At 48.6% G+C, this 12500-nt stretch overlaps 1 protein-coding gene across 1 annotated transcript in view; it reads right to left on the bottom strand.

The window, feature by feature from the left end:
- The window catches only part of mapkbp1 (mitogen-activated protein kinase binding protein 1), an 89937-nt gene that overhangs the window by 1009 nt on the left and 76428 nt on the right, over positions 1–12500 (bottom strand). Inside the window, 8 exon segments of the mRNA XM_039785460.1 lie at positions 468–1232; positions 2852–3474; positions 3577–3658; positions 7895–8098; positions 8304–8431; positions 10661–10788; positions 11130–11249; positions 12020–12169. Coding sequence (XP_039641394.1) covers positions 468–1232; positions 2852–3474; positions 3577–3658; positions 7895–8098; positions 8304–8431; positions 10661–10788; positions 11130–11249; positions 12020–12169 — 2200 coding nt within the window.

The raw sequence follows: 12500 nt of genomic DNA on the forward strand, positions 1-12500 counted from the left end.
TTTTTTGAAGTTTTTGATACTATTTTGACCTATTCTTGCCTTCCTTCCTTCTTTCTTTCTACTGTCTTTTTCCAAGTTTTTGTCTTTTTTTACAGTTTTTGTCTCTTTTTCTCATCAGCATTTAAATATTGTTTTCCACTTCCAAGGCTGTAGTTTAGTAAATCTATCTCTGACAGCGCTCTACTGGTCCTCTTTATACAGACTGAAAATGATCAGCGCTGGTCAGGGGTACAATTCAAAAGGGGGACATTATTGAAGAAAGTTTGAGTCCACTGATCTAGCGGTAGGGCGTTTAAACACAACATAAACGTGAACCACTGTCTTACATGAATATTTTTGAACGTAAAAAAAATAAAAATCAATACAGAATATTGCCCCTAATCAATAAAATGTGATTGAACAGAAAGGAGGGAAATGCTGAGACAAAAGAAGTGATGGATGACAAACAAAGAGGGGAGGAGTCTCACCCGTGAGTACAGAGCGAGAGGAGGATCGGGGGGGGAGGAGCCAGAGCCCAGAGCCCCCACGCAGAGACGACAGGATGAAGGGATGGAGAAGAAGAGGAGGAGGAGGAGGAGGATGAGAGTCCAAACCTGCGTCGTAGCTGCCGCTCGGAGTCAGCTGCTCGGTGTCCAGAGGGGGCGGAGCCTGCTGCTCGGTGTCCAGAGGGGGCGGAGCCTGCTGCTCGGTGTCCAGAGGGGGCGGAGCCTGCTGCTCGGTGTCCAGAGGGGGCGGAGTCTGCTGCTGCTCTGCGTCCAGAGGGGGCGGGGCCTGCTGCTCTGCGTCCCGAGGGGGCGGAGCCTGATGCTCTGCGTCCCGAGGGGGCGGAGCCTGCTGCTCGGTGTCCAGAGGGGGCGGAGCCTGCTGCTCGGCGTCCAGAGGGGGCGCCATCAGCGGCGAGATGGACACCGGCGGAGGCCGCGGCGCCGACGGCGAGGCCAGCGAGGCGAGGGAGGGCTTGTCGGGCAGCGGCCTGCTGCTGCCCGGGACCGCCTGGAGGCCGCGGGGGGGCGCCGGGTTACCGTGGTTACCCAGAGCCGCCGAAGAGGCTGCAGCGATCACGACGGGGCTGACGGCAGCGTGTGGGGGCGTGGCCAGAGCGGCGTTGGAGGGCACCACGGCAACCAGAGGAAGAGAAGGAGGTGGGGCGCCTTTGACCCGAGAGGAGGCGGGGTCTCGCAAGGGTCCGCTCCGGAGGTGCGTTGTGGCCGTCCGCCGGTTTTTGGAGGAGAAAAACAGAACCAGATGCCGGAGAGAGGACAGAGACAGAGAGACTGAGAACGAGAGAGAGAGAGAGAGAGACAGAGAGAGAGACAGAGAGAGAGAGAGAGAGAGACAGACAGAAAGAGAGAGAGACAGAGAGAGAGACAGAGACAGAGAGAGACAGAGAGAGAGACAGAGACAGAGAGAGAGAGAGACAGACAGAAAGAGAGAGAGGGTTTTATTGGGCTACACATCAACATATCTTCTGCTACGTTAGAGTGCGGATCAGCGCGGCGTCCGACAGACATTTAGATATCTTCGTCCTCGTTTCCATTACATTTGGAAATGAGGACGAAGGTCAGTCATGGCCGTGATTGGTCGTGTGATTGGTCATGTGATTGGTCGTGTGATTTGTGATGTCAGACGTGTTAGGGAGCAGACTAGTGAGTTCTGCTTCTGGAGCTAAAACTCTTTAACTCGGTATCTTTAATGAAATAAAAACCAATAAAATCCATTTTAACCAGAAGAAATTACAACAGTACGATATTGAAATCTGGTTTTGAATGGCACCGTTCCGATGCTCAATACTATGAACGCAATCTGGTCGATTCCTAAAAGCATCTTAATAGGGCTGTGCTCGATTAAAGAACTTCTTAAAGTGCCCATATTATGAAAAAAACACTTTTTCTGGTGATTTGGGGAGTTATTTTGTGTCTCTGGTGCTTCCACACACATACAGACTTTGAAAAACCTCCATCCATGGTGTTCTGAGTGAGATCTGGTTTCTGAATGTGTCCTGCCTTCAGTCTCCTGGTGAGCTGTTCAAAATCGGCTCGGACTGTGACGTCACAGTCCGAAATGAGCTGGCTAACCGCAACCGTTAGCTCGTAGCGTTAGCCGGCTAACACTAACGCTAGCATGCTACGTCATTCTCAATAGCAAAGCACTGCTACAACACACACTAGTTCACCATAATCTACAAAAGAACTACTTACATGTGCGCCCTCATTTAGAAGTCTCCCAGCTAATCCTGCCTTGTAACTGACCAAAGTTGGAGAAACAGGCTTTCTTTTACTGTCTCTAGAGTTAGCTAGCTGACATGCTCTACATCTGAGCTACTGAGCATGTGCGAGTGCAATCAAAGGTAGTACAGAAGAAGAAGAAGAAAAGAGGTCTCACTCTGTAGCTAAAACAGAAACCAGGTGAAAAGAGGATCTGCAGCAGTGAGAGAGAGCTGTGCAGTACAACAACAATATGGTGATTTTTGAAAATTAAACCATGTAAACCTATTCTGGTACAACCTTAAAATACAGTTATGAACCTGAAAATGAGCAGAATATGCGCGCTTTACACTTCTTAGTCGACTAACACTCATTCAACTGTATCGACTAATCGATTAGTTGATTTAATCGACAGATCTGTAAATCTGAGTTTCTCCACTAAGAGTCCTGCTAAAAGAACCACTTTAATTCATGTGTTTACCAGAGATGAGCTCGTACGTTTCTTGGAAATAAGTCATTCAGCATGAAAACAGCATCAGACATGACTAATGGACTAAAGAGATCTAAGTTGACTAAGACCAAAACCACCGATTAGTCCACTGATCCACTAAGAGGGAGCAGCCCTACATCTTAAGTAAGTTCTGGACCCATTTTGGTCATACCTGTGTCCGTCAGCAGGTTCTGGACCGACTGAGCCTTCCGAAGCCCAGAGGAGGAGTTCAGATGGGAGGCAGCGGCTCGGGCCACCGGGCCCAGGTTCCTCCTGGACTCCAGCGAGGTTTGGACCTTTTTCTTTAGGGGGGAGGGCCGGTGGGCCTGCTGGGACGCACCCTCCCCCTCTATCCGGCCCCGCAGCCGATCCCAACCCTGCTCGGTTTGGTCCGGGCTCTGTTTGTGTGTTTGGTCCTGGTTCTGTTTGTGTGTCTGGTCCTGGTTCTGTTTGTGTGTTAGGTTCTGTTTGTGTGCTTGGTCCAGGGTCTGTTTTAGTGTTTGGTCCTGGCTCTGTTTGTGTGTTTGGTCCAGTGTCTGTTTTAGTGTTTGGTCCTGGCTCTGTTTGTGTGTTTGGTCAGGGCTCTGTTTGTGTGTTTGGTCCTGGTTCTGTTTGTGTGTTTGGTCCAGGCTCTGTTTTATTGTGTGGTCTGGCTTCCACGACACCCTGCTGTCCTGGTTCTGCTCCATCAGAGGGCGGACCTCGGAGACCAGAGGACGGGCTTTCACCCCCTCTCCTCCTCCCCCGGAGGTCCGAGACGGGAGAGGAATCACGGTCCGGCTGGGGAGGAGAGACAGGGAGAGGTTTTTCTTCAGAAACACAACAAACCGGTACAACAAGGTTCTTGATAAACAATCAGATATGTGTGATTTGATCTTTTACCTTCCAGGTGCATTCTGGGAGAGGAACCGGGACGAGATGCTGAGACTCTCACTGGAGCTGTGAGACGCTTTGCTGGGACTCCCTGTCAACACACAGGTTAGATGTTTTAATCCTCCCGGGATCACTGAATCCACCTCAGTCCGGAGTTTTCAACAGAAGACTCCGGACTCTCTGTTCCCTAAAAAGGTCAGCACTGACGGTTTGCTTGAAAGCAATGTGTCAAAGTTTATCAAAGTCTAACTGGACACGAAAAACAAGTCCAAGTCTAGAGTACAGGTACTCTGGGGAAAGTCCAAGACAAGTCCAAGTCTAGAATCCTTCAAGACAAGTCCAAGTCTAGAGTCCTCCAAACAAGTCCAAGTCTAGAGTCCTTCAAGACAAGTCCAAGTCTAGAGTCCTCCGAGACAAGTCCAAGTCTAGAGTCCTTCGAGACAAGTCCAAGTCTAGAGTCCTTCGAGACAAGTCTAGAGTCCTCCGAGACAAGTCCAAGTCTAGAGTCCTTCGAGACAAGTCTAGAGTCCTCCGAGACAAGTCCAAGTCTAGAGTCCTTCGAGACAAGTCTAGAGTCCTCCGAGACAAGTCGAAGTCTAGAGTCCTCCGAGACAGGTCTAGAGTCCTTCGAGACTAGTCTAGAGTCCTCCGAGACAAGTCTAGAGTCCTCCAAGACAAGTCGAAGTCTAGAGTCCTTCGAGACAAGTCCAAGTCTAGAGTCCTTCGAGACAAGTCTAGAGTCCTCCGAGACAAGTCCAAGTCTAGAGTCCTTAGAGACAAGTCTAGAGTCCTTCGAGACAAGTCTAGAGTCCTCCGAGACAAGTCCAAGTCTAGAGTCCTTAGAGACAAGTCTAGAGTCCTCCGAGACAAGTCCAAGTCTAGAGTCCTTCGAGACAGGTCTAGAGTCCTCCGAGACAAGTCTAGAGTCCTCTGAGCAAGTCCAATTCTAGAGTCCTTCGAGACAAGTTTGAGACTAGTTTGCTGCATGTTATTCCTGCTCTCTCTACCCTTTCAAGTCTAAGCTGTCCTATCGAATAAAGGCTTAAAATGGCAAAATAATTGTCCAAGTCTTGAGTCCTTCAAGACAAGTCCAAGTCTAAAATCCTGCCAACCTTGAAATACTTTTTTGAGTAGCAACTTACTGATTTATTGTCGAAGTTCTGGTTCATGAACACGGCGACATGCACGCGGAAAAACTGCCATTACCGCTGTCCAGGTAGGCTATGTAAATTAATTAATTTCACAATTTCACAAACACAACGCTGTGATTGGCTGAACTCTTCTTCTTTAGTTTTTTTTCCCAGCATGTTAACGTGGCTGCTACGCTATTTTAGCCTACTACCATCAAGTGTTAGACTGAGATGGCTATTGCACGCCAACGACTGAAGTCAAAGCAGTCACCTGATTTTCACGTAGTATCACCATATTTTTATGTCAAAATGTGTATCTACTACGCAGGTTGGCAGGTCTGGTAATATACAGCTGTTAAAACAATATAATATATGTATTTTTTAACATGCTGGTATCAGGATGGGTACTCGGTATCAACCGATACACAAGTTCAGGTATCGGAATCGGTATCGGGAAGATAAAACATGGTATCAGACCATCTTTATTTGTTTGGTGTTAAAGGGATACGCCACTGTTTGTTGAAATAGGGCTTATCACGGTCTCCTCTAGCTGTAGATAGGTGGGATCTCCTCTAGCTGTAGATAGGTGGGGTCTCCCCTAGCTGTAGATAGGTGGGGTCTCCTCTAGCTGTAGATAGGTGGGGTCTACCCTAGCTGTAGATAGGTGGGGTCTCCCCTAGCTGTAGATAGGTGGGGTCTCCCCTAGCTGTAGATAGGTGAGGTCTCCTCTAGCTGTAGATAGGTGGGGTCTCCTCTAGCTGTAGATAGGTGGGGTCTCCTCTAGCTGTAGATAGGGGGGGTCTACCCTAGCTGTAGATAGGTGGGGTCTCCTCTAGCTGTAGATAGGTGAGGTCTCCTCTAGCTGTAGATAGGTGGGGTCTCCCTAGCTGGAGATAGGTGAGGTCTCCCCTAGCTGTAGATAGGTTGGGTCTCCCCTAGCTGTAGATAGGTGGGGTCTCCCCTAGCTGTAGATAGGTGGGGTCTCCTCTAGCTGTAGATAGGTGGGGTCTCCTCTAGCTGTAGATAGGGGGTCTCCTCTAGCTGTAGATAGGTGGGGTCTCCCCTAGCTGTAGATAGGTGGGGTCTCCCCTAGCTGGAGATAGGTGAGGTCTCCCCTAGCTGTAGATAGGTTGGGTCTCCCCTAGCTGTAGATAGGTGGGGTCTCCCCTAGCTGTAGATAGGTGGGGTCTCCTCTAGCTGTAGATAGGTGGGGTCTCCTCTAGCTGTAGATAGGGGGGGTCTCCTCTAGCTGTAGATAGGTGGGGTCTCCCCTAGCTGTAGATAGGTGGGGTCTCCCCTAGCTGTAGATAGGTAGGGTCTCCTCTAGCTGTAGATGGGTGGGGTCTCCCCTAGCTGTAGATAGGTGGGGTCTCCTCTAGCTGTAGATAGGTGGGGTCTCCCTAGCTGTAGATAGGTGGGGTCTCCTCTAGCTGTAGATAGGGGGTCTCCTAGCTGTAGATAGGTTGGGTCTCCCCTAGCTGTAGATGGGTGGGTCTCCCCTAGCTGTAGATAGGGGGTCTCCTCTAGCTGTAGATAGGTGGGGTCTCCCCTAGCTGTAGATGGGGGGTCTCCTCTAGCTGTAGATAGGTGGGTCTCCTCTAGCTGTAGATAGGTGGGGTCTCCTCTAGCTGTAGATAGGGGGGTCTACCCTAGCTGTAGATAGGTGGGGTCTCCTCTAGCTGTAGATAGGTGTGGTCTCCTCTAGCTGTAGATAGGTGGGGTCTCCTCTAGCTGTAGATGGGTGGGGTCTCCCCTAGCTGTAGATAGGTGAGGTCTCCCTCTAGCGGTAGATAGGTGGGGTCTCCCTAGCTGGAGATAGGTGAGGTCTCCCCTAGCTGTAGATAGGTTGGGTCTCCCCTAGCTGTAATAGTGTGGGGTCTCCCCTAGCTGTAGATAGGTGGGGTCTCCTCTAGCTGTAGATAGGTGGGGTCTCCTCTGGCTGTAAATAGGGGGTCTCCTCTAGCTGTAGATAGGTGGGGTCTCCCCTAGCTGTAGATAGGTGGGGTCTCCCCTAGCTGGAGATAGGTGAGGTCTCCCCTAGCTGTAGATAGGTTGGGTCTCCCCTAGCTGTAGATAGGTGGGGTCTCCCCTAGCTGTAGATAGGTGGGGTCTCCTCTAGCTGTAGATAGGTGGGGTCTCCTCTAGCTGTAGATAGGGGGTCTCCTCTAGCTGTAGATAGGGGGGTCTCCTCTAGCTGTAGATAGGTGGGGTCTCCCTAGCTGTAGATAGGTGGGGTCTCCCCTAGCTGTAGATAGGTAGGGTCTCCTCTAGCTGTAGATAGGTGGGGTCTCCCCTAGCTGTAGATAGGTGGGGTCTCCTCTAGCTGTAGATAGGTGGGGTCTCCCCTAGCTGTAGATAGGTGGGGTCTCCTCTAGCTGTAGATAGGGGGGGTCTCCTCTAGCTGTAGATAGGTTGGGTCTCCCCTAGCTGTAGATAGGTGGGGTCTCCCCTAGCTGTAGATAGGGGGGGTCTCCTCTAGCTGTAGATAGGTGGGGTCTCCCCTAGCTGTAGATAGGGGGGGTCTCCTCTAGCTGTAGATAGGTTGGGTCTCCCCTAGCTGTAGATAGGTGAGGTCTCCCCTAGCTGTAGATAGGTGGGGTCTCCCCTAGCTGTAGATAGGGGGGGTCTCCTCTAGCTGTAGATAGGTTGGGTCTCCCCTAGCTGTAGATAGGTGAGGTCTCCCCTAGCTGTAGATAGGTGAGGTCTCCCCTAGCTGTAGATAGGTGGGGTCTCCTCTAGCTGTAGATAGGTGGGGTCTCCTCTAGCTGTAGATAGGTGAGGTCTCCCCTAGCTGTAGATAGGGGGGGTCTCCTCTAGCTGTAGATAGGTTGGGTCTCCCCTAGGTGAGGTCTCCCCTAGCTGTAGATAGGTGGGGTCTCCTCTAGCTGTAGATAGTGGTGTCTCCCCTAGCTGTAGATAGGTGGGCCAACTCATTTTTTGTGCATGCATTGTTTTAGTCCGGTGCAACACCGGCAGCGCCGCCGCTAGTTAGCTTAGCCTAGTGAATGGAATCCTATGTTGCCGGTTAGCATGTTGTGAGTAAAAGTGAGCCGACAAAAGCCAAAAAACAACCTAATTACTTGCACTGAGACAAACAATGCGTTGGCCCACCTATCTACAGCCAGGGGAGACCGTGATAAGAACTATTTCAACACACGGTGGCGTGTCCCTTTAATGTTGGATGTTGTTGGGTGTACCTGAGTCTGAGAGGTCGGCCAGTTTGACAAAGTGTTCCTTCAGGAAAGCTTCCTGGTCTGGAGTCTGAGGGACGATCTGCGAGACTCTGACCTCTCCTCCTCCTCCTCCTCCTCTTCCTCGTCCTACTCCTTCGTCTTCATCCTCCTCCATCTCCAACTCAGAGGAGTTTCCATCCCCGCTGAGAGGCTCCAGGGGCTCCGAGTCTGACAGACAGGGAGAGAGAGACGCATTATAGGTTCCTGTCTGTCTGTCTCTCTGTTTGTCTGTCTGTCTCTCTAAGTTTGTCTGTCTCTCTAAGTTTGTCTGTCTCTCTCTGTTTGTCTGTCTGTCTGTCTCTCTGTTTGTCTCTCTATCTGTCTGTCTCTCTACGTCTGTCTGTCTGTCTGTCTGCCTGTCTGCCTGTCTCACCGTCTCCTGCAGGTCTGACTGGACTGGACAGGCTGGAGCTGAATCCCAGAGAGCAGCCGCTGTCTGGACTCGGTTTGTCCTGTGGTCCTCCTTCAGCCGCGGGACGCGCCTCCTTCACCTGGAACTCACTGACAGGAAGGGGAGGGGCTTATAATGTTTACAACAGAGTCAACATCCAATCACCTGGAACTCACTGACAGGAAGGGGAGGGGCTTATAATGTTTACAACAGAGTCAACATCCAACATAAATGTCCAGACTCGCGGACGCATTCCCTGGAAGTCTGCGAGTGCAGAGGGCTGTCCAGATTCCCAGTCCATCCAGCCTCAAGTGGACTTTCTGCAGACTTCCAGAGGGCCCTGTTGCGGTGCAGACTGTCACTTCAGTGATCGAATTACCCACAAATCATTGTGTGACGGATTTAATTGCAGACTATTAGTAAGTAAGTAAAATTTATTTATAAAGCGCTTTTCACAGATAAAATCACAAAGTGCTGTACAAAGAATAGGTAACACAAACAATATAAAATGTATATACATATGTAAATTAAAGTGACACTAGTGAAAACCCATCAACCAAAAGCTTTCCTAAATAAACATGTTTTCAGATCCTTTTTAAAAGAGACAACAGAGTCTGCCAGACGCATGGACAGGGGCAGGGCGTCCCACAGTCTGGGAGCAACAGACTCAGAAGACAGGTCCCCTCGAGTCTTATAACGAGTCTTTGGGACTAAAAGCAGGTTCTGGCCAGAGGACCGAAGGGTCCAGCAAGAGGAATACGAGAGGAATATTAAACAATACAAACTTATTTACGGCTTCCCCCTGAAAGTCATCAAAATGCATTTTATCATTGCGGCCCCCCCCTTTAAACGCTGTGCAGTGCAACGCCAAATATATAGGCGAAGAAAAATGGCCAAAAAATGACTGTTCTGCAGCGATCGTTCGAACCTGTGCATTCTCTCACCCTCGCAGACTTAAAGGTCCCATGGCATGAAAATGTCACTTTATGAGGTTTTTTAACATTAATATGAGTTCCCCCCCCAGCCTGCCTATGGTCCCCCAGTGGCTAGAAATGGTGATAGGTGTAAACCGAGCCCTGGGTATCCTGCTCTGCCTTTGAGAAAATGAAAGCTCAGATGGACCAATCAGGAATCTTCTCCTTATGAGGTCATAAGGAGCAAGGTTACCTCCCCTTTCTCTGCTTTGCCCGCCCAGAGAATTTGGCCCACCCGAGAGAGAGAGACATCATGGCTTTCTAACGAGCAAAGTGGCAGTTGGTCAAGGCCACACCCCCACCCTCCACCTTGCCCCCCCCCCCCTCTCCTCCTCAATAGCTACAGACACAGAAATGGCACATCCTAAGGAAAGCTCATTGTGGGACTGGCTCTAGTGGCTGTAGTTCTGCACCAAGGCTGAATTTCAGGAAAGAGACTTCAGATACAGTATTAGAGGACCACTAAGGTCTATATAAAAGAGACTTCAGATACAGTATTAGGGACCACTAAGGTCTATATAAAGAGACTTCAGATACAGTATTAGGGGACCACTAAGGTCTATATAAAAGAGACTTCAGATACAGTATTAGGGGACCACTAAGGTCTATATAAAAGAGACTTCAGATACAGTATTAGGGGACCACTAAGGTCTATAAAAGAGACTTCAGATACAGTATTAGGGACCACTAAGTCTATATAAAGAGACTTCAGATACAGTTAGGGGACCACTAAGTTATATAGAAGAGACTTCAGATACAGTATTAGGGGACCACTAAGGTCTATATAAAAGAGACTTCAGATACAGTATTAGGGGACCACTAAGGTCTATATAAAGAGACTTCAGATACAGTATTAGGGACCACTAAGGTCTATATAAAGAGACTTCAGATACAGTATTAGGGGACCACTAAGGTCTATATAGAAGAGACTTCAGATACAGTATTAGGGAACCACTAAGGTCTATATAAAGAGACTTCAGATACAGTATTAGGGGACCACTAAGGTCTATATAAAAGAGACTTCAGATACAGTATTAGGGGACCACTAAGGTCTATATAGAAGAGACTTCAGATACAGTATTAGGGGACCACTAAGGTCTATATAAAGAGACTTCAGATACAGTATTAGGGGACCACTAAGGTCTATATAAAAGAGACTTCAGATACAGTATTAGGGGACCACTAAGGTCTATATAAAAGAGACTTCAGATACAGTATTAGGGGACTACTAAGGCCTATATAAAAGCATCCAAAAAGCAGCATGTCATGGGACCTTTAATGTGATGACAGCAAACACGTCGCAGTAAGTACAACTGAATGCCGCGAGTCCGGAGGGTGTAAACGATGAAGTCAGGATGAAATTACCTCCCTGCCAGGCTCAATCTGTCCTCCCATTGGTCGGGATACAGCACCAGAGGCTCCCTGTCTGGGCTCCGGTTGGACAGATGGATAAATTCTGGCCTCTGATTGGTCCTTGCCTCGTCGTCCTCTTTCTGCACACACAGAATCACACACCATCAACTCAGCCAATCTAACAACATACAAAGGCAAAGTGAGACTATACCTTTAAGACACGGTGTGTTAAGGTGTGTGTGTGTATATATATGTGTCTGTTTGTGTCTGTGTGTGTGTTTGTGTATATATGTGTCTGTTTGTGTGTGTGTGTGTGTGTGTGTATATATGTGTCTGTTTGTGTCTGTGTGTGTGTGTGTGTATATATGTGTCTGTTTGTGTGTGTGTGTGTGTGTGTGTATATATGTGTCTGTTTGTGTCTGTGTGTGTGTGTGTGTATATATGTGTCTGTTTGTGTCTGTGTGTGTGTTTGTGTTCTCACCCATGCGGTGGTGACCTGCAGACTGATGGTGCTCCCCAGCTCCTGATTGGTCCTGTGAAGCCCCGCCTCCACACCTGGGTCCCTCCGCTTCGGGCTGACATCCAGGGGGCGTGTCTTCACCTGTGTGGGTCGGACAAAAAGGTCAGGTTAACTGTGCGTTCGTCCCAAAAATCAAGGGGCGATAGAATGCAAAACCAATTTGACCTTGTCATAGTTGAATAATGACAGTTTAGAGGGTAACTAGGACAGACATAGAAGCTCTAAATCCCACTGACACCTCTTTCCTCTGCAAATCTCACTATTTGAAACTGCTGCTGAAAACTGGCGAATCTGAAGAAAGCTAAAAGTTGACGTCAACATCCCAACTCCTCTGGCTCTAGTCTCTATGTTTGTCCCACCCCAACATTTGCATAGGCTACACCACTGACCTGAGGTCAGCTTAGTCTTCTGAATCTAGCTAGGTCACGCAGATCTCCAGAGGTCCGCTATTTAATTAATAAAATTAACTTCTGAGACTCTTTTATACGAAAAACTAACTACCGTATTTTCCGGACTTCAAGTCTCTCCCGAGTATAAGTCGCATCAGTCAAAAAATGCATCATGAAGAGGAAATAAAACATATTATATTCTATGTGGTTTGCTCAAACCAATCAGCGTGCAGCTCATCTAAATATTCATGAGCATACCATATTTGGAAGAAAAGCTCTTGTTCCAAATAGGGCCAAAACACAGGGTAGTTAAGGGCCTAATAAAATAGCATTCGGGCAATATTCAGCCCAACCAATGTTACATACCCCATTAGGAGACCTTAAGGAACAGTGTGAAATACCCTATATAATCATTCTATCACCCCTTTAAAGAGGCTTGGTGTGTAGTTTGTGTGTTCTGACCCCTTCTTGCTCCGCCTGCTGCTCCTCCTGTCTGTCAGGGCAGTACGAGTCCAGCAGCCTCAGGTCCAACATGGACTTCACCATCAGAACGCTGTCTCCACCCATCCTCCTGGACCAGCGCCGGCGAGGGAGCCGCCCCCCTGGCGCCTCCTGAGGATCACAAACAAACACTGAGGTACACGCCTCTACTGAAACTATGTCGTTAAAGGATAACTTCTGTATTTTTCAACCTCTGTCTCCATGTCTGAGTGTCTGAGTGTCTGATGTGAACAACAATCTGTGAACCTGGTCCAGTATTAAACCAGAACCAGGCTGTAATGTAACCCTACAGGACTAATGTTCAGCAGCAGTTAGAGTCACTAAAAGGTCTGTTGTTGCTGCTGACAGACTCACATTATTATACTAAGTGTGTGACAACATTATGGGATGGATCCCTACAGAGATAGACCTTTTAGTTAAAGTTAGTTAGTTTAGTTAATTT

This window comes from Perca fluviatilis, chromosome 20, assembly GCF_010015445.1.
Source record: "Perca fluviatilis chromosome 20, GENO_Pfluv_1.0, whole genome shotgun sequence".
In the NCBI taxonomy this organism is placed as follows: Eukaryota; Metazoa; Chordata; class Actinopteri; order Perciformes; family Percidae; genus Perca; species Perca fluviatilis.